The following is a 21,006-nucleotide window of genomic DNA, read 5'->3' on the forward strand; positions in this document are numbered from 1 at the left end:
GCTAACTCGCGATGAGATGAATTCCAGGCTTCCAGCCGCTCGATATTGATTGCCGAGATTCATCCAGATAGAGATGGGCTACGGGATGCGGACGGTCGAGGTCTAATAGGCTACGGATAGGGAGTTGTATAGCGCTTATTACAGAAATATTCTGTGCACAGGATTATATCTAATATGCGTCGTGGATCACGTGTAGGGTGCACCAGGCGCAGGTAATATTTTCTTTTTGAGCAGATGGGGATAGACCCCAGTTGGACTGTGGTGGCTGCCGCACATTTTCTTTTCTTTTTTATTTTTATTTTTTTTTTCTGGGTTAAAAGGGGGATCATCACACATGATAAATGTTGCCTCACGTTTTTTTTTTTTTAATATTTTTATTTTTTAAAACGTAGAAAACTTATATGAATTATTAATTATTTTTAGTTGGCTATTTAATTTTTTTAAATTTTATTTTATTATTTATTTATTTTATTTATCTGATTTGAATCAGTTAGCGACACTTTGATTTTAAAATTTGAGTTCGTCATCTATTTTTATATATTTAGTTAGTCTACTTTATGTAATTTTCTTAAATCTAAATTTGCTAAAGTAATTAGATTATATTTAACATTAAAATATCGTTGACTAATTCAAATAAAATAAACAAAAAAATTAAATAATAAAATTATAATTTTGAAAGGCTGAGTAGCGAATTTAAAAAAATAGTTTATAATTTACATAAGTTTTTTACGCTTTTTTTTTCTTTTTTTTTTGATAATTGTTGCTTCGCTATGGAAGCTAAAAAGATGTATTTTAAGTTTTAACCGCGGGAACAAACTAACCAATCAGGGAAGAGACATATATTTAGACAAGCACAACTTTAAATTAGAGCATCTACTATTAACTTTTATTTATTTATTTTTTTCTTTAGGGCGTCACGTTTGAAATCTAAGGTTATTGTGGTCAACAATCACACTTTTCTTAATTTATTACTTAATTAATTATATTTTCACCTCTTCAAATCTTAAAAAGTCAACATTTGTATGAGGTGGGTTATAAAAAAAAAAAAAGCTTTTCTCTCAAATTTTTTTTTTGAAGTCCTCCATATATACTGATTTAATTTTAAATTATTAAGGTTTTGAAGGCACGATGATTTAATTGATCAGCTTTTCCCAAATTAATAATTACTTAATTGGTTGATTATATCTGGTGAATTAATCATAATGATCAAGAGGTTTAGTTAAGATCACTGGTCATTATTGAATTTATCTTCTAAGTTTCACTTTCTCGGGCCTCTAATTTTCTCTTTTTTTTTTCATTATTTTATGTTGTTGTTGCAATTGAGTCAAATTGTTAGAGATCGATTTATATGTCAATGAGGTTACTTTGCTAAAACTCTTCTGATTTTTCTAATAAAAAAAAAATTAACATGACAATCAATATATATATATAGTTGTATAGTTGTCACTTCATTTCATTATAAAGAAACGATGTGGCTGCTCACTAAATTGCTGTATCGTCTGAAAAAACATCGCCACAGACAAAAATCGTTAGAACGCTTTCTACTGAAATTTTATTTCTATTTCCTTAGCTGACTCATCTTGCATTTGTCTAGTCACAATTTTGGCATTATTTTGTGCATGTTTGTAGATTTTTTCTGTGCACAAAAAAAATGTCACCATTCAATATTTGTGATCTAAAGATGTATAAGGTGAGATCACCTGATTAATCAAAAATAAATAAATGAGAAAAAGATAACTTGAGATGCCATGTGGTATAATTAGATGACCCTAAGCTACCGTTTGGTTCGGGGTTAAGGAAAAACTAGTTATTCCAGAAATATGGTTAAATTTAGGGTTAAGGTGGGGTTAGAGTATTTTTGTGTTTGGTTGGGGGGTTGGAGTTAGTCCAGGATAGTGAAAAATAGTGTTTGGTTGGAGTAGGTGGGATAAGAAGGATAGTGGGTTATTATGAATAGAAAATAGTGTTTGGTTGGGGTTTGGTGGGGTTAGGTGGGGTTAGCTAATCCGGGATAACCCATTTAAGATGGGGTTAGCTAACCCCACCCATTTTTAGAAGTGTTTGGGGATAAAATAGGGAAGTGTTTGGGGATAAAATGGGGGTTAAGGGTTATTCCACCCCTTAACCCCTAACCAAACGGAGGCTAAAACTATTATTTGTCGTAAAAATTAACATTTTTTACTAAAACTAAAAAATGTATGTTTGGGTGCCGCCACCTACTGGAATAAAATAAAATAAAATAAAATAAAAGGGCAATTGCTTTTATGCCCTTATGAAGTTCTCGATTTTCATATTTATCCATCTTACAAGGATAATAAAAAAAAAGGATAATTGCCTATATACCCCTCAAAATTTGAAAAATATCTTATTTATTCATTTTTTTTTTCTTTCCAATATACCCCTTATATGTTCCTCCGTTATTTCAAAATACCCATGCAGTTACCACCCGTTAAGTTAACTTGGGTTAGACGCGAGTTAAATATCTACCACAGTTAAAAAAAATTAAAATGCCACTTTTCCCCTTAGCTTAAGGGCAAATAAGAAAATATTGGTGATGGTAGAAGAGTATATTTGAAAAGATCAAAAAGCAAAATATTTTTTGTGCCCCTAACTTAAGGGCAAATAAAAAAAGTCGATGATGGTAGAAGGATAAATTTGAAAATGGCAAAATAGTAATTTAATAGAGATAACAGAGGTCATTAACATATTTTAACTCTAAGGTATATTGGAAATAGGTTAAAACGTAAAAAGGATATTTTCAATATTAGCCTTTTAAGAGAGGTAAATCATAAAGTCAGGAACTTTTCAGAAATATATAAGCAATTGCTTCTAAAAAAATTATCCTTTTTAATTTTTACTATTCTAAAAATATCCTTATAAAATTTGAAACTCTTCGAAATATAACCCTAAAGTTAGACTTTATTAGTGCAACATTAAAAAAAAGGTTATTTCCTGTGAAATAACTATTTTGCTTATTTAAATATATATATTATATTATTTTGCTTACATTTTTATTTGCCTTTAAAAGGTGCTCCTACCTTTTCATTTATCCTTAAAATAATTTTCTATTTATTCTATTTATTCTTGCAAAATCAATTTGAATAATAAAAAAATTATAAAAATATTTTACAGAGGTCATAAAATATTTTGTAAGTTTGGAACGATAAGCAGCCAGTTATGAATTGAGGCCACAAGTCATTGATGCTTGGATACGGAGGTAATAAAATATCTTGTAAGTTTCCTGTGAATTGAGGTCTCGTTCGTATACATCTTCTCTCCGTTTCCCGCCTCTAGTGAGTTACAAATAGAGTTAGAAAAGATCATAATTTTTGATGATTCTATCATACATGATTGAGTTGCAAAAACTTCTTGATAGGTATTCTACATTTGAACTGAATTCTTTCTGGTTAAAAAATCTCTTTCTAGTTACTCCGAAACAATTAGGAGATTTTCTGAAAGAAATATAAGTTCTGCTTCTGACGGCAGCATGTCATTGGATGGTGGTCCCGCTTATAGGGTCAAATCGATAAGTTCTAAGAAAAAAAATTTGAATATCAATCTCATCGATCTCATAAGTATTATATCAAATCCCATCAATCGAATCACTTTTTTCGAGAAATACGAGACATCTAAGTCGTACAAGTAAAGATATCTATTCATTGATAAGAAAAAAGAAAAAAAAACATGAACAGTAATTGAATTGATAATAAAATAGAATCTTAGATTGTGAACAGTGATTCGATTGATGATAGAGAAAGAAGATTCTTCGTTCAGTTCTCTACCTTAAGATAAAAAAACGAACTGATCTCAACGAATGTGGGTGAAATAGCATATATTGCGGAGCGAAATTGGTCAAAAAAAAAAAATAAATCTAACGGTCGAAAGCATCCCAGAATAAAAGTATAAGGTGGGGGCCACCACCGGTTTAATTTGCGGCGGCGTTCGGCCGTCTGCTGTGGGAAATCGAACCAGCGCCGAGAAAAAGAGAGAGAAATCGCCGCTGCCGTGCGGCGCACGGAAGTCAAAGACGGCGTGTGTTGCATGCCCATATAATAGTAAACACTACGGCGCATTGTCGCTTTTTTTTTTTTTTTTTTTTTTTTTTNATTTTTATTTGCCTTTAAAAGGTGCTCCTACCTTTTCATTTATCCTTACAATAATTTTCTATTTATTCTATTTATTCTTGCAAAATCAATTTGAATAATAAAAAAATTATAAAAATATTTTACAGAGGTCATAAAATATTTTGTAAGTTTGGAACGATAAGCAGCCAGTTATGAATTAAGGTCACAAGTCATTGATGCTTGGATACGGAGGTAATAAAATATCTTGTAAGTTTCCTGTGAATTGAGGTCTCGTTCGTATACATCTTCTTTTCGTTTCCCGCCTCTAGCGAGTTACAAACAGAGTTAGAAAAGATCAAAATCTTTGATGATTCTATCATACATGATTGAGTTGCAAAAACTTCTTGATAGGTATTCTACATTTGAACTGAATTTTTTATGGTTAAAAAATCTCTTTCTAGTTACTCTGAAACAATTAGGAGATTCTCTGAAAGAAATACGGGGTTCTGCTTCTGGTGGCAACATGCTATTGGGTGGTGGTCCCGCTTATGGGGTCAAATCAATACGTTCTAAGAAGAAATATTTGAATATCAATCTCATCGATCTCATAAGTATTATATCAAATCCCATCAATCGAATCACTTTTTTCGAAAAATACGAGACATCTAAGTCGTACAAGTAAAGATATCTATTCATTGATAAGAAAAAGAAAAAACGTGAACGGTGATTGGATTGATGATAAAATAGAATCCTGGGTCGCGAACAGTGATTCGATTGATGATAGAGAAAGAAGATTTTTCGTTCAGTTCTCTACCTTAACGATGAAAAAATGAACTGATCTAATTCTATTGAGTCTGACTCATAATGATCATTTATCAAAGAATGACTCTGGTTANTAAATCTAACGGTGGGAAGCATCCCAGAATAAAAGTATAAGGTGGGGGCCACCACCGGTTTAATTTGCGGCGGCGTTCGGCCGTCTGCTGTGGGAAATCGAACCACCGCCCAGAAAAAGAGAGAGGAATCGCCGCTGCCGTGCGGCGCACCGAAGTCAAAGACGGCGTGTGTTGCATGCATGCCCATATAATAATAAACACTACGCCGCATTGTCGCTTTTTTTTTTTTTTTTTCGATTTTGATCCTCCTCGATGGGAACGATAAAAACGTGGTGTTTTTCTCTACACGTAATCCTTTTCCACGACTATTTCCCATTAAAAATGAGTCGCGTCCCAGTCGAGGAAAAAGAAAAAAAAAAAAAAAAATTGGTGGGGCACAGTCTCTAGTACAAGACCGTTCTATCTATTGTTCATACGGCTATGTACTTTTATGCGAAATACATCCGTACAAACCTGCGTTCAGAAAAAGTGTAGAACAGTTATATTATTTCTCTATGCTAGATGTATTTAGGAGTTGTTTGCTTTCAAGTAGTGTAATTATAATACAGTACTTGTAATTATACACAGATTCAAATTCAACGACTGCAGTTAAAATTATATAGAGAGGTCCAACTATAGCGGTCAGAAATATGACTAAATTAGCCACATTAAACAAAAAGATAAGTTTGACATCCTCATCAATTTTTAAACAATTTTTTTTGAAATAAAAATAGCAAGCTATCCGGCTCATGAAAAGAAAAAATTTCGTTACTATATTAGAGATAATTTCACCCCCATATATTTACATAAATATTTGAGATTTTTATTGGGCAAAATAAACCGAGAGTCTCTGCGTTGTTTTCGTTCGACAAGTTCATTGATCTTCTTTTATGGGGTCAGAATAAATCTACTTTTACTTAAAAGTTGGATTTGGTGGAAGATAATCTAGAATTAACCGTACCACGCCTAGAATAGAAACACCGTGATTTCTAAAAAAAACGACCAGAATTAGTCTTAGTACTAGTACTAACAACCTTCTCCAAGACAAAAAAACCAAGTTTTTATACTTTTAATTAAATATTTGACTTTAAATATAATGTTTTTATGCTGATTCTTGAAAAATATTTGAATTTAAATAAGCTAACAAGTTATGATAGAAGAGTAAAATTGTTATTTTATAAGAGAAATTATGTTTTTCTTTTTTCATTTTCCGGACATTTTATGAACTACCCAAAACGTTTCACCCTTGTTTGGTATGATTAGATACCAATCCAATCCAATCCAATCCAATCCAATCCAACTATCAATTTTTATCAAAATATATCATTAAAATATTTTTACTATATTTCCCTCGAAATCATTATAATACTTGTGATATATCTAATGATCTTTTTGACCTTAATGTGCAATGGAACTGATCTACTACCTATCAAACATGAAATAGCTATTATGTAGAAGACATTTAGTAAGCTGTTTTTCTAGTTCAGTCTACATGTCGAAAGATTATTTGGCCTAACTTCTGCAACGGCTTCTCTACGGAGAAAAGCAATGGCCAAGCCGCGGCTGAAAGCCAAAAAAAAGGTTTCTGTAACCTTTGCGATTCAGACGAAAGTTACTCAAAAGATTCAACGAAAAACTGCTAGTGCCTTAGGGCTTACTGTTTTTCGAATCAACACTACTGAAGCTCCAACCAAGCCAGATATGCATCGTCGTAGTTCAGAACAACAACCAACCATATGCGCAGAGTCCAATTTGGGTGGCCCAGATTGGTTCGCACGGTGTGTCTGATCCTTCCAACTTTTGAATAAGTGCTATTTGACTAGAATTGTTCGAAGCACAGTCAGCATCCGACGGAAAAGATAGCTAAAAGAAAGAGGTTGTCATAGTGCCAGCAAAATATTTTCATTTGACAAGTAATGAATGAGCTTAAAAGGAAAATGCATCGAAAAATATGGAAGACAAATTGATTATTCATGCAATGAATAGCACATTACAAAAATGAAATAGGGGCTACCTGTGTAATCCCGAGATAGCATCATGACCATGGCCATTGCGCATCTCTCCACACACACCACCGTTTTTTGTCACCCTCAGTGCTTGTGCTATTTGAATTGTTCAAATTTTTATTGCAGCTGAGCTCCTGATCACGGAGTAAAGCTTCGGCCCGGTAGTTTGGGTTGCGATACTTGGGATGGCCTAAAAACTTGACGTTTTTCAACCAGAGTCTTAGGGCCTGAACCAATGAAAAGAGCAAGAAGATCAGAATCTTTAGTAGATGAAAAAGCTACAGAAACATTAAGAATGACTGTTAAAGATTAAAAGCACATACATGTCATTTATTACAGAGAGTTCACGGAAAAAGCACTCGCTTATTTTTGCCACATTTCATTAATTTCCCATTCGTTGGATGGCCATAACAAGCTTTAGCTACTGAAAAATCAAGCTCATATATTTAATGAAAACTTAGTCGAGGTAAATACACTGCTGCTGATTCGAAAATATAAGAAACCCCACCCCTTAAGTAACTATAAACTCCGTGCTTCTGACATTAGAATCATCTGAAAGAATCTAATTTTACTGGTTAGAAAATGTATCATATGATTTCAAGTCATTTTACTTGTCAAAAATTTAAGAATAACAAGTGGTAAGAGCATAAGGCCAGAATATTCCAAAACCAAAACGATTCTAAAAATGCTTCCATGCCATATTACCTAACATAGATCAAGTGTAAGGGTACAATCACCATGATTCTACTTGAAGATTGCTACTCAATGGAACAATGAATTAGTCAGAAAAGATTGGTTGACTGCTCCTAGTTAATAGGCAACTTCTTTTCAGACTTCGCTATAACTAAAATCTGGAGTTTCGAATCATCTCCGCTTCGCTCTGAAATTTCTTCTTCCTTTTCACCTTATTGACCAGTGCATCAAAAAGATATAACCGCTTCTTTTTTTAACAGTACATAAGTAGAAATCACCATGCTTACGTGCACACAACCATGAAAAAGCAAGAATAAGCAGCCAAGAAACAAAATCACTTCACCTCCCAGTATATCCACATTGCAACCTTATGCGGCATTAACCAGAAGTATTTTGCCAGAGTAACTGAATTTGTGGAATGGCATATTTCTTTGGCACGTAAAGTAGCAGTAAAATAATTCCCAAGTGTGGGATGTTGAACCGAAATTACAACAGAAAGATCCTCGCCTGGTTCATCCGCATGGATACTCCAATTTCCTTGCATATCCTACAATGTACTAGAAAATAGACAACTAAGTGAAACATGATGGCGAGAGAAATTAACAAGAAAATAGGTTAAGAATTTGAGCTATGGTAGGTAGGAATTATTAAATATAAGGCTGAGGAACAGTCATAAAATGGACTACAAAAAAGTGAATACCAAATAGTTGAATATAAAAAATATAAAAGCACCATCCTCTAATAACTTAAATTTTTAGAGGTTAACGGTATTTCGTAGTATTTAATATGGTACCAGAGAAGGTCCTGAATTTGAGTTATGTTAGGCTCCTAACATTATTTAACTTCCTCCCATTTAATTAAGTCCATGGACTAATTTAAGCTTTTTGAAGAATAACAGTTGTTTCCTACTACTTAATACAAATTAAGGGCCCTGTGCAACTAAATTAAAAATGTCACCATTGTTCGGTAATTAATTTGAAAGAGGTATCATGATCTTCATGCCACTTAATCCTACATTAACCCTTGCGCCACCAATGTTATGCAGCTGCCAATGCACACTATCACGACTTTCACCTCAATTTGTCAAGAATAATGAAGAAGGCTATTCGAAGAGCAGTGACAAGGAATTTAGAACTGTAGGCAAAACAGGATACAATTCTACAAAGTAGTTTGCATACTACTAAACTTTTCTAATTATTTTTCCCATAACATGTTAAGCCTCAAATCACCTGAGTGTCAACAATTACTTCATTATCCAAAAATATTTTCGATTAAAATTGGCATCATAAACAGAAGAACGGTAACACTGAAATCAACACAAACTACCAATACTTATTGAACTACAAACTCTTCTCTTGTTAACAACATACCATGAATGGACTAACATGCAGGGGTTTCGCCACCAGATCAGAGCCTGGCCGAAATGTAAAGAACACCTTCTCTCCCCACGGAGTGTTCGTCACCTAAATTCAAATCACAAAAACCATTTTTCGTGATCTTTAATGTCAATCCTTTTTTTAAGTTAGAAAAGAAGAAGATGATCATTCAAAAACCATTCACCTCGGCAATGCACATCTTGAGGAGAATAGAACACCGCCGCGCATCTCCTCTTCCTCCTCCATCTTCCTTCTCTTCTTCCAAATCATAGCAATAGTAGATGCTCAGAGGATTCTGCTCATAACCTACGCTCTCCGGTATCGTCAAAAGATACCTATATAAACCCAAACCTTCACTATCAGCTATGAGAACAAAAAAAAAAAAAAAGGTAAAATGTCAACAGCTAAACAATATGAGCAAACTTTTTCTTTTTTTTTTCTTATTGGCATTTTTCTAGATTTAAGTAATTTTAGTAGATCGAATGGATAATATTATTGAAATGTATGGTTTTGTTGCATATTGGTCACAAATTAGTAACAATTCATACTATCGAATTTGGCCAAATCGCTTACTAATCCATAAAATCTTACTTCAATAGAGTAAAATTACTCAAATAAAGTTGAGGGATCTCCAATGTACATACATGAAAAGAGAGCTCTAATCATCAAACGAGGAGAAGAGGAAGGAGGAAGGGGAGAGGGAGAGAGAGGGGGGAGGGGCGATACACAGGTCCATTGGAGCCCGCGACCTCGCGAGCGCGATCGGGGTGGAGGTGCGAGTAAGAGGAGGAGACGACGCCGGGGGCGTGGTCGAGGTCGACGAGGGCGTAGCGGACGGGGTAGTCGAAGGCGTGGGCGACGGGTCGGCGCCGCTCGTGGCGCACGCGGCCCTCGTAGAGCCGGATCCGCTGCGGCGGCGGCGGCGGCGAGAGCTCCTCGGCGGCGCCGCCCTCGTCGGCGGCGGCGGAGGAGAGGTTGGGGAGGAGGAGGGAGACAAGGGATCGGAGGGAGAGGGCGAGGGAGAAGAGGGAGGAGGTGGCGACGGTGGAGGCGATGGAGAAGAGGAGGTAGAGCGCCTCCATTGTTATCCTCTCCCTCTTCTTCTTCGTCCTCCTCACCAGCGTCGTCTTCGTATCCGTGTGTGTGGTATGAAGAGACGCACGAGCCACACGTAATTGGGCGGTCCATGGATGACGTGGTGCAGTAGGTCCAGTGCAGATGCGTACATCATGCTGCGAAACGAAGAAGATAGATGCGCGTCTAGTGTAGTTGGGCGGTCCGCGGATGACGTGGTGAACTTGGTCCACGAAAAGTAATTTCGTATATAAACTATAAAGCACATGTACTCTAGTTAGTCATACTAGGAGGAGGAAGTGTAGTGTGCCGTACTTACACCATATCAATAATGACAAATTAATCATATTTCTTATTTAAAAAAAATATAATAAAAATATTTTATTTTATAATCATGATGTTGTGGTATATTAATCCCAAAAAATTTATTTGATTGATGAATAACGTCACGTCACTAATATAACTGGTACATTCTATAATTTTTTATTTTACAGTCTCATGCACAAAAAAAAAATTTGTACATGAAACCGTCCCGATAAATATCTCAGCCATAAAGTATGTTTCAACTATTGGTTACTTTTTTTACCGACCGTTCCTAACGCAAGTGACAACGAATTTGGTGGTTGGTATCAGAGATTCTGAATTCGAATTGTAGTTGATTAATTCACATTGTCAGCTAAATTTATTTCTAAATGAAATAAACGAAGCGGGTAGTAGATACAAATCAACTGCTCAAGGATTAGTTATTTGTAATTTTTCGTGCTATATATAAAGTATTTATTGATGGAATATTTTTTTTTTTTAAAAAAAGCCTATGAACAATTAGATATATTTCATATTAAGGGTTACATTGTCCTCCAAAAGGTTAAGTGATCAAATATATCCTTATAAATTTGCTTATTTGTTCATATCAATTAGCTATGATTAAACTAGTTAAGCAAATTTAACCAGTAGATTCTAACAGCAGATTCAAATATAAATATCAGCACTTGAACTTTGAAGGAATATACTCTCACAATTTGATGTATTTATAGAAAGTTGTATGCAATTAATAATCCTACATACAATAGAACTTGACACAAATTACTAACCGATTTAAGACAAGAAGAAAGGGTTTCAATGTAAGTTACTAAACTTTTAACTATTTTTAAGATTTACCAAATTTTTAGTACTAAACAAATTGGTCATCAAATCATTACCAATTAATCTGGCGCAAACTCAGTTTTCGCAATCTCCGTAAAAAGCTATACGGCCTGAAAAACTACGAAACCAAAAACAAAAATAGGCCCAATATCGTCGTCAAGCCCAGATTTTTTATACCGAGCGCACAGTAGTAATAATTTACAAATCCTCTCAGTAAAGCAATGAACGTCAAATTCGAACACCGCCGCACATATATATGTAATTACTGCTATTAATTCCTATGCAGGTGCTCAACAATTTCATCATTGAGTTATTTGAAGCTGTAAGGATCTTTTAAGGGCACCAGATGATACTATATTGTGGGTCAAGCGGAGAAAGTTAAAATTTAATAACAACGGTCTATAATGCATCTGATATTACATTAACTATTTTAACGAGCCAGCTCCCGTTGTAAACGGAACGCGCAAACTGTGGACTTGCAACAGAAGTTCACTTATCAGTTCTCACACCTGACGTACACCAAAACTGTAAGAAGGTCCCTACTTGGTGCAGCAGGTCAGAAGTTAATTTGGCAGGATTCCAGAAAGCTATTATTGTACGACAAGAGATCTGGAGGTACAGGGCCAATTTTATTCATTTCATCAACTTTAAAACTTTTTACGGGTTAGCAGGACACTGTTATGATCACTAGTTGGTAAGTATATCTTTCTTTTAAATAATGTATTTGAGATTGAAAGTATTGATGGTGTTCATATGATTTATTTAAAGTGATTTTTAGAAGCACAAAGAAAAAAGAAAAGAAGAGTTACATGACTGACAGAATCTTTACGTTCAAATATTTCATCCAATTTTACAAAAATTTATGAATTTTTTTTTAAAAATATTTTATAAATTATTGTTCTATTAAAAAATATGTATACTTATTCACATGTGTTTATGCCGCATTGTACGGTTAATCATGGAAAGTTAAATATGTTATTGTTAAAATCGAAACGACGAAAAATAGATCCAGAAAATAAATTAATGCAAGAAAAGAAAAGATAAGGAAAGAACACACCGATATTTACGTGGTTCGGCCAACGGCCTACGTCCACGGGCGAAGACGGAGCAAATAATTTATTAATGTCGAAAAGGCGAAGTACAAAGAAGATCTCTCGAAGAAACCCGGAAACCAAAGTAAATATATATTCGACGCGCGTTACCATATACGGCATCTTCTTAGCACGTCCTGACAATATATCTTGGCTCGGCTCACCAAAACAAGAAAGTACGGCACCATGCACATTGGCTGATGGTGTTGCTGCCACCGTACACCATCACAAGCCACTTAATTAATTAGTGCATCACAACTCCTCCGCGGAAGCAAGCAACCTCAACTTTAATTAATTAGCATGGCATCATAAGGCCAGCTCCTTGACCGTACAGAACCAAGAACTCTCAAGCTTAATTCGAGTCGCGACTTCTTAATTTTTGGTTGCGGCGTCATTAACTTGGCCGTAGCATGTATATATAATACATGTCTCCTAATTAGAGTCTAATTCTAATTCAATTAGAATTACACTCCTAATTAAAATCCATATATGCCAAATTAAATCTAAATAATATCTAATCCCAATTAGATTAGGATTTAACTCCAATTTAGATAACTACAAATCTAAACCAAATATAACAGTTATCTTATATAAATATTTGGTTACCTTAATTTCATTATATCTTTTCTTTTATAGAATAATAGACATTCCTTATATTATTGTATACTATAATTCATTATTTACCATGTATTTGCTTGACCTCTCTTTATACAAAGAGGTATTTTGTAATTTATAAAATCAAAGAGAAATTATATTTCTTCTCCAATTATCTTTTGTTTCATGGTTTCAGAGCGTGACTAGCTTGATCACTAGCTTGATCTACAAAAGCTGGTCGTCACAAGCTCACCGTAGGTATCTCCCTATCTAGTTCTGTCATCATATCCGCACCTCCATCGATGCCGCCTGTACTGCCTACACAGTTTCCTACACCGACTATTGCTAATTAGCTCGATGTTAAACTCTCTGAGCCTAATTATCGTGCATGGTCGGTGTCCATTCAACTCTTGTTTGATGCTCTCGATCTAACTAGACATATTGATGATGCTGGTCCACCAACCGATGATTCTAAACTCAAAGACTAGCTTGTTGCTGATCGACGTGCTTGTGGAATTATTTCTACATCAGTAAACATAGACATTCGGATGCAGCTTATCAATCTGTCCACCGCTCACCAAATGTTGTCTCTTTTTCGGCAGATGTATGAGCAATCCAGCTATGCTATACTGAGTTTCAAGAGATCTCCATGGTGCACCAAGGTGAGTGTAGTATTCAAGAGTTTTACAGTTTTATGCAGGCTCGTTGACATCAACTAGCGACCATGGATGAACCCATGTGTCGCACTTGCTTAGCTTGTCAGTATACTGTCAAGCAAAAGCAGGTGCGTGATCAACAATGATTGTTCTAGTTTCTTATGCACCTATGACCTGAGTTTGAAGTGTTACATGACCAACTACTCCATCGAACTCCTTTTCTTACTATTGATGTAGCTTTCGTGGACTTGATTGCCGAAGAGACACGTCTTCGAGTTTTGAGTTCCTCTGTTTCTGTAATGCCTAATATTCTTGCTGCTCATGGTCCTGCTACTCCACCTCCTATGCCGGCGCCTACTTCTCATCATCAACCATCTTCTAATTACATCCCAAATCTTGGTACTAGAAAAGACAAGCGGAGCATTCATTGTCGTTATTGTCATCTTTGGGGCCACTTAATTCAAGATTGCCGTTAAAAGAAATAGGTAGATCAGCATTTGCGATCCTCTTATGGTATGCCTACTGTTGCATCTGCTCCTTCTATTCCTCTGGTCAACAATGCGTTATCTACAGAGCAGCAACCTTCGACTATTCAATTGAGTCTTCCTCAACTATTGCAGATGTTTCAGCAATCCCAATTAACACCATCTACTTCGTTAGGACAGTCCTTTGTCTTTCCGTCTACGCCATCAAGCTTTGGTATGACTGATCTTGGAGGTACTTTGGAGCATTCCTTGATTTTAGATTCAGTCGCATCATTTCATATAACACCACATGTTTTTTTAGTTTCTTCACCTTCTCAATTTAATTCACCTTCACATATTTTTACTGTTGATGGTACCTCTCTTTCTGTCAATCATAGTGGCACTATTTCACCTAAAATTGATACTTCAAGATGCTTTATTATTCCCTCTATCATACATATATCACGACTCTCTCTTAATTTATTATTTATTAGCCAAATTACTAATCATAACTGCACAGTGACCTTTGATTCATCTTATTGTCATGTGCAGGATCGTCGGACCGGGACTTTGATTGGACAGGACCATAGACGTGACGGTCTGTATTATATGGACTATTTGTACCTTCCTTCTAAAATTAACTATGCGAATATTGCTACAACTCCAACTTCCAATCTTCGGCATCGTTGTCTCGGTCATATCTCTTTTGATAAGTTTAGTGTTTTAGTTCGTCGTGGTGGATTAGGCTCTGTTTTTAATTCTTAATCTATTTCTTGCATTGGATGCAAACTTGCTAAACCTTCCATTAAACCTTTTCTTGTTAGCAATTCCGTTTCAAGTGCACTATTTGATCTTATTCACTTTGATATTTGGGGACCGGCACCTATATCAACCCGTGTTGGAAATAAATATTATGTTATTTTCATTGATGATTACTCATGTTTTACCTGGATTTATTTTATACATAACAAATCTGAACCTTTTCAATTGTATCAAAATTTCTCTAACATGTTTCAAACTCAATTTGGTGTCACTATTAAAACTTCTTGCTCTGATTCTGGTGGTGAGTGTCTTTCGAATGAATTTCGTCAAACTTTTTGCTAAATATGGTACTTTGCCGCAACTTTCTTGTCCTTATACGCCTTAATAGAGTGGTGTTGCTGAGTGTAAATATCGACATGTCCTTGAAACTGCTCGCTCTCTTCTAATTGATGGGCCTGTGCCTAAACAATTTTGGGCTGATGCTATTTCTTTCACAATTTATTTGATTAATATTATGCCCTTTGGTATGTTCTCTGGCATTTCCCCTAGTGAGAGATTGTATGCTAATTCACCATCTTACTCATTTTGCATGTTTTTGGATGTACTTGCGTTGTTCTCCTGCCCCTGCATAAACAAGCCAAACTAACTCAAAAATCCTCTATTAATTTGTGTTTTCTTAGGACATAGTATTTAGCATAAAGGATACAAATGTTATGATCCTACTGCTCGTTGTATGCGAATCTCTCGAAATGTCATTTTTCTTGAACAATTACCATATTATGCTCAATCCAAGTTAAGTGTTGATCCCTTTGTCGTTTTATCACCTTCTGTTGTTGATCTTTCCTTCCTTGTTATTCTTCCTCGGCCACCACATTTTCTCCTGAAGAGCCCCAACCTATTGACTCTGAGCCTACTACGTCTTCATCTTCTGCAGAACTTCCTATAATACCGGTACCTCATGACGTACGACCCACCAGTTACTGTTCCATTCGACGATTTGACGACGGCTGAGCGTCACTATCCATTGTGTACTAATCACCCCGCGAAATGTTTTGGTTGTCTTACCTCTCCTTCCTTTTCTCCACGATATCATACTTTTCTTGTGGCTATTTCTAATATCCAAGAACCACGTACGTACTGTCAAGCCGTCTCCATTCCTGAATGGCGGGACCCAATGACCATAGAACTTACTGCTCTTCATCGTACTGGTATTTGGGAACTAGTTCCCCTCCCGCCTGGCAAGACTCTGATTTGTTGTAAGTCAATATATAAAGTCAAGACAAATTCTGATGGTTCAATTGATCGCTATAAGACTCGTTTAGTTGCTCGAGGGTTCTCTCAAGAATATGGCATTGAATATGAGGAGATGTTTGTCCCTATTGCTAAGATGATCTCTGTTCATGTCCTTATTGCTATTGCTGCTTCTCGTAGTTGACCTCTTTACTAACTTGATGTTAAAAATGCCTTCTTACATGGCAATCTTTATGAAGAAGTTTATATGCAACCACCTCTTGGTCTTTCCCATCCATCCAGTCATGTTTGTCGACTTCGAAAAGGCTTTATACGGTCTTAAATAAACTCCTTGAGCTTGGTTTGAAAAATTTCAGTCTGCTATTATTTCTTTTGTATTTCATCAAAGAAAAAAATGATTGTCTTATTTATTCACACTTTTGCTCATGGGCTCACTGCCTTACTATTGTAAGTTGATGATATGATAATTACCAATGATAATCTTGATTGTATTTATTCTGTTAAATCCTATCTTCAGCAATAATTAGACATGAAAGATCTTGGCCCTCTTCGATATTTTTTGAGAATTGAAGTGGCTTATAATGTTCGAGGATATATATTGTCTCAACAAAAATACATTGCTGACTTGATATCTCGTGCTAGGCTCACCGACATCGACACTGTGCATACTCCTATGCAGCTCCACCAAAAACTAACAAATATGGGCGAACCTTTCACTAATCCTACCCGTTATCGTGAGCTAGTTGGTGCGTTAGTATATCTCACTATATCTCACCCAGATATTGCTTATGCGGTCCATATTGTTAGCCAATTTATGCAAGCACCTACTTCTGTTCACTATGCTGCTCTTTTACGCATCTTGTGCTATTTGCGAGAAAGTATTAGTCAAAGTTTAGTATTTTCTTCCTTTTCCAAGCCTCAACTTCATGCCTATTGTGATACTGATTGGGTTGGAGATCCTACTGATCGTCAGTCTACGACTGGCTATTGTATTTTCTTTGGAGATTCTCTAATTTCCTGGCCGTCAAAGAAATATGATATTGTTGCCAAATCTAGTACAAAAGCTGAATATCGTGCTACGTCCTTTGCCGCCGCAGAAATTTTATGGCTTCGTGGACTCCTCGGTGACCTAGGTGTCCAGTGCTGTACTTCAATACCTTTATATTGTGACAATCAAAGTGCGATCAAAATTATGAATAATCTTGTCTTTTATGAACGTACTAAACATATCGAAATTGATTGTCAGTTTGTGCACTATCATTATATTAATGGAACAATATCTTTGCCATTCGTTCCCTCTGCTCAACAACTTGCCCTTTTTTTTTACCAAATCTCAAACTATTCAACGTCATCAATACCTTCTATCTAAACTCTCAGTATTTATTCCACCTTGAGCTTGCGGCGGGGGTTACCTTATATAAATATTTGGTTACCTAATTTTCATTGTATCTTTCTTTTTATAGGATAATAGACATTCCTTATATTATTGTATTCTATAATTCATATATGATTTACTATGTATTCGCTTGACTTCTATTATATAAAGAGGTCTTTTGTAATTTATAAAATCAGATTCTTCTCCAATTATCTTTTGTTTCAAAATATAGTATCTAAATCGATTTATCGACTGTGTTTGAGATAATATTGCATGCATCCAATGCAACATATGATAGTACACAATAATCTTATTTCAATTATTTTTATTTTTTTGTAAATATAATTTGAAATAAAAAAAAATTAAATTATTGGCCAATAGTGAGCCAAGTATAAAACATGACAAAGATAATGACCTGCACTGTGCACGACCCACATGGTGCAATAATTGCTCGGAACATTAATTCGATGCATATGCTCTGAACTGCAAACAAAACTACTTAATTACTTTCAAAGCTTCTGCGATTACGTGCTCAAACTACGTGACACATAATATTTAAATCCTTTTATTTTAATTTATTATAATTTTTAGCTTGAATTTTAAGAATTATTATAATTAAATTTCACACTTCAATTTAGTTAACTAAATTTTAATACATCGTTGATATAAAAGCCTTATGTCATCTTAGATAACATTAGCACTACGCCATTTCTACATCAGCCAGAGATCAATATTTAGCCAACTAAATTCAGTTATAGAACTTGATTGCAATAGTTCTGAAGTTTCCGTGATTATAGTTTGAGGGCCAAATGCGTAATTTATCTTACATGCCACTATCAGTGCTAGAATGAGAAAGTCTTGTACACGAAAGAGACTGGTAAATTACTCGGTGATGGTTCAATTCCATTCGCTCATCTCACTTTTAATTTTACTAATTTCGCTGTAAGATATATAGAACCTTTGACTCTAGATCAAGATAAGGGAATACTTTTTTTCTTAGAGATATATAGGCAGCATGCTATCTGTTTCGTATATTTTATTTAAAAATAAATTTAGTTGGAAATTCGAATCAATTAGAATTCGAATTTGAGACCTCAAATATCAACCACTAAATTTTTTATCACTTGCGTTAGAAACGATGGATGGAAATACTTTTTTTTTTTTTTGAGAGAGAGATAGGTAGCACACTACCCGTCTCGTTTATTTCATTTAGAAATAAATTTAGCTAGAAATATGAATCAACTAGGATTCGAACTTGGGTCTCGGATATCAACCACTAAATTTTTTGCCATTTGCTCTAGGAATGACCAATTTTTTTTTTTTATTTTTGTGAGCGTAGACTTTAGTTAAGCCGCACAATCTACTAAAATAGATATATATATATATAATAATTAAAAAAAGAGTTGTACAATATTACAAAGTAGCACAAAGGATGCCAAATATAGAACGTACTAGGGGGATACCCTAAGCATTCGCCCTTTCCAAAAGAAACTCTGTGCAGGCGCACTGCAGGGGAGCATTGATGTAACAACCCCCAAAAAGGAGCATGCATCAGCGACTCGGCGACACCCCCACCACCGGGCACTACCCAACACCTGCAAAGCACAAAAGGGGACTCGCCATCACATGCATTTGTCCTCATCCTCCTCGTCCTCCTCCTCCTCGCCCCCAGATCCAAATCTATCTCCCACACAAGCAACTAATCATACAACAGAACCCCCTCTCCTCCCCATCCCCACCAAACCAAAAAACAAAACAAAACAAAAAAACAAACAAAAGGAAAACAACTTAGCTAGCTTATATATTATTAGAGTCTTAATGTGAGATCGAGCTCGGGCTCATCCTCACTACTATTTTGTTGGTGTTGGTGTTGGTTTTGGCGTGGTGGTGGGAGGGATGGGTCGACGTTGGAGTGGTGGGGGTGGTGGTGGTGGTGGTGGGAGCCGCGTTGCCAGTTGAGGAGATCGAAGAGCTCGTCGGGGCCGACGGGGGGGTCGGCGGCGGCGGACATTGCGCGGTTGGAGCTGACGGAGGCGAGCAGCGGCAGGTGGGCGGCGAAGCGGGCGGTGCCGCCGGCGGCGGCGTAGGAGCTGTTGGCGTAGCCCCAGAAGCACGAGCTGCCGCCGTCGTACGCGGGCGGCGCCGATCGGCACGAATGGGAGGCGAGCTGGAAGGCGGTCGGCCCGGCCGTCGGGTATGCAGGAGGGAGGTAGAGGTCGAGGTCGGACTGCAGGCCGCCGACGCTCCTCTCCTTCTTGTGCGCGTTCTGGTGTCCCCCCAGCGCCTGCGATTTCAGGAACTTCTTGTTGCAGAACAGGCAGGGGAACAGCTTCACGTCCGCCCCGCGATGATCCTCCTTCTCCTCCTCCGCCGCTGTCGGAGAGCCCGCAGCAGACAAGGCGAGAGAGAGGCTGGGGGCGGAAGGTGGTGCTGGTGCTGGTGGTGGTTCCATTTTTCTGGGTTTAGGGTTTCTATTATTAGCAACTCTATGTATTTATGTGCGCGAATATACTTTGCAGGAGGAGTGATTTACTAGTTTTCTGGACAGCGTATATAATTGTTTTATTATTTCCCTGCTCTTCGTTGTCAAGAAGCATTTAGGCCTCATCTACAGTAGGAAAATTTTAAGGGGGGGACCATTCATTCCAGCAGCTGCGGGACCATATAAGAGTGTATTCTACAGATCTATTTGTTCCAACCCAAGCAGATTTGATTTCTTTGGATTGAATCAAATTTATTTTTGGCTGAGTTAGATTTCAGATAAAGAATTTACTGTATCTTCGCCGTTTGTTTCTACAGCTATAGAAGTTGAGTTTTACCGGCTCTACTGTTTGTTCCGCACCGCAGAAAGTGAATAACGTAATAAATAATAAATTATAAAATTATTTTATTTTCTGTATTCTTGATAAACTTACCTCTACTCTACTGTGATATTCTTCTCTCTCATTTAACTTAATAAATAATAAATTATAAAAAATTAATAAGTAATATAATTATATTTCTATACAATTATAAAAATAAAATTTAAAATAATTTTATTATTTTTTTGTATATAAATGATAATAATACAACAAATAAAATTCTGAAGTTAAAAAATAATTAACATTTAATAAATTAATTTCATCGTTTAAAATTTAAACGTGCAAATTAAATAAAAAGTATATTGAAACTTAACTAACCAAACTTCATCATATTTTAAACATACAATCTAAATAAAAAATTAATCACTACCATAATTAAATATGTTTGAATAGAATATAATTAGAAAGAGAGAGAAAGAGAGAGAGTAACCCTACAAGTCACCATAATTAAGTTCTTCACTAATATTTTATAATTTTTCTCTCTTCTTTCACTTCATCGGTATTGACTTCATCCTATAGAAGAGTAAAGTCAATTTCGATATTTTGGGTGAACTGGATAGCGAAAGTGATCAATTTTCGCTGAAAATTAATTTTTCGCTCCCCACTTACGGTAAAATAAGCAAGCCCTAAACCGCACAAAATATTCTAACCTCAAAAAAATGAATTTACAATTAATACAGTGATCGCGCACTACAGGGGTGATCTCAGTAAACAGATTAGC

At 35.9% G+C, this 21,006-nt stretch overlaps 3 protein-coding genes across 9 annotated transcripts; 1 reads left to right on the forward strand and 2 right to left on the reverse strand.

Moving 5' to 3' along the window:
- LOC109714881 lies at positions 6,261 to 10,156 on the reverse strand. Of its 7 annotated transcripts, XR_002217444.1 has the most exons (7): positions 9,741 to 10,152; positions 9,199 to 9,349; positions 9,009 to 9,101; positions 7,982 to 8,185; positions 6,954 to 7,172; positions 6,598 to 6,802; positions 6,261 to 6,502 (listed from the first exon to the last, which is right to left on the reverse strand). XR_002217444.1 is itself a non-coding variant. In XM_020239606.1 (6 exons), the coding sequence occupies exons 1-5, from the start codon at positions 10,094 to 10,096 to the stop codon at positions 6,975 to 6,977; spliced, it is 1,002 nt and encodes a 333-aa protein (XP_020095195.1). In that variant the 5' UTR covers positions 10,097 to 10,152; the 3' UTR covers positions 6,261 to 6,758; positions 6,954 to 6,974. The 7 variants fall into 7 exon arrangements, 5 of the variants coding, with proteins under 5 accessions (XP_020095195.1, XP_020095194.1, XP_020095196.1 ...); XR_002217445.1 differs by having other exon boundaries at positions 6,261 to 6,758; positions 8,146 to 8,185; positions 9,741 to 10,156; XM_020239606.1 differs by having other exon boundaries at positions 6,261 to 6,758.
- Positions 15,757 to 16,233, forward strand: LOC109715384 (uncharacterized mitochondrial protein AtMg00820-like). Its single transcript, XM_020240361.1, has one exon. The coding sequence runs from the start codon at positions 15,757 to 15,759 to the stop codon at positions 16,231 to 16,233; it is 477 nt and encodes a 158-aa protein (XP_020095950.1).
- LOC109715626 (zinc finger protein 4-like) lies at positions 19,138 to 20,117 on the reverse strand. The gene has a single exon (XM_020240732.1). The coding sequence runs from the start codon at positions 19,874 to 19,876 to the stop codon at positions 19,232 to 19,234; it is 645 nt and encodes a 214-aa protein (XP_020096321.1). The 5' UTR covers positions 19,877 to 20,117; the 3' UTR covers positions 19,138 to 19,231.

Source organism: Ananas comosus, linkage group 9, assembly GCF_001540865.1.
Source record: "Ananas comosus cultivar F153 linkage group 9, ASM154086v1, whole genome shotgun sequence".
NCBI lineage: Eukaryota > Viridiplantae > Streptophyta > Magnoliopsida > Poales > Bromeliaceae > Ananas > Ananas comosus.